Below are 723 nucleotides of genomic sequence, written 5' to 3' on the forward strand. Positions count from 1 at the left end.
GAGGATGACGATGACGGCCCGCACTTCGAGCCTGTGGTGCCTCTTCCGGATAAGATCGAGGTGAAAACGGGCGAGGAGGACGAAGAAGGGCTCTTCTGCAACCGGGCCAAGTTGTTCCGTTTTGATGGAGAATCCAAAGAGTGGAAGGAACGCGGCATTGGCAACGTGAAAATACTAAGGCACAAGACGTCTGGCAAAATTCGCCTTCTCATGAGACGGGAGCAAGTGTTAAAAATTTGTGCGAATCATTACATCAGCCCTGACATGAAGCTGACACCAAATGCTGGATCAGACAGGTCTTTTGTATGGCATGCCCTTGACTATGCAGACGAATTGCCAAAACCAGAACAACTTGCTATTAGGTTCAAAACTCCTGAGGAAGCAACACTTTTTAAGTGCAAGTTTGAGGAGGCTCAGAGCATTTTAAAAACCTCAGCCACAAATATAGCCACAGCACCAAATCAGAGTATCAGAATTGTAAAAGAACCCACGAGTCATGACAACAAGGATATTTGCAAATCTGATGCCGGAAATGTGAATTTTGAATTTCAAGTTGCAAAGAAAGAAGGGTCTTGGTGGCATTGTAATAGCTGCTCCTTAAAGAATGCTGCAACTGTTAAGAATGCGTGTCATGCCAAAATCTAAACCCAAGCAGTAAAGAACTCGTTGGCCCACCACTAGTTGAGACTGTTTTTGTTCCTAAACTGGCCCAGAAAATGTTCA

The 723-nt window shown here is 45.0% G+C and overlaps 1 protein-coding gene across 1 annotated transcript; it reads left to right on the forward strand.

The window, feature by feature from the left end:
- The first annotated feature begins 6 nt into the window (after nucleotides 1-6).
- LOC103254241 (E3 SUMO-protein ligase RanBP2-like) lies at nucleotides 7-645 on the forward strand. Its single transcript, XM_021709691.1, has one exon. It carries the CDS (start codon nucleotides 211-213, stop codon nucleotides 643-645), a length of 435 nt encoding a protein of 144 aa, XP_021565366.1. The 5' UTR covers nucleotides 7-210.
- Nucleotides 646-723: the final 78 nt, after the last annotated feature.

This window comes from Carlito syrichta, unplaced genomic scaffold (genome assembly GCF_000164805.1).
Source record: "Carlito syrichta isolate Samal-C Ts95f unplaced genomic scaffold, Tarsius_syrichta-2.0.1 Scaffold273917, whole genome shotgun sequence".
Taxonomy (NCBI): Eukaryota; Metazoa; Chordata; class Mammalia; order Primates; family Tarsiidae; genus Carlito; species Carlito syrichta.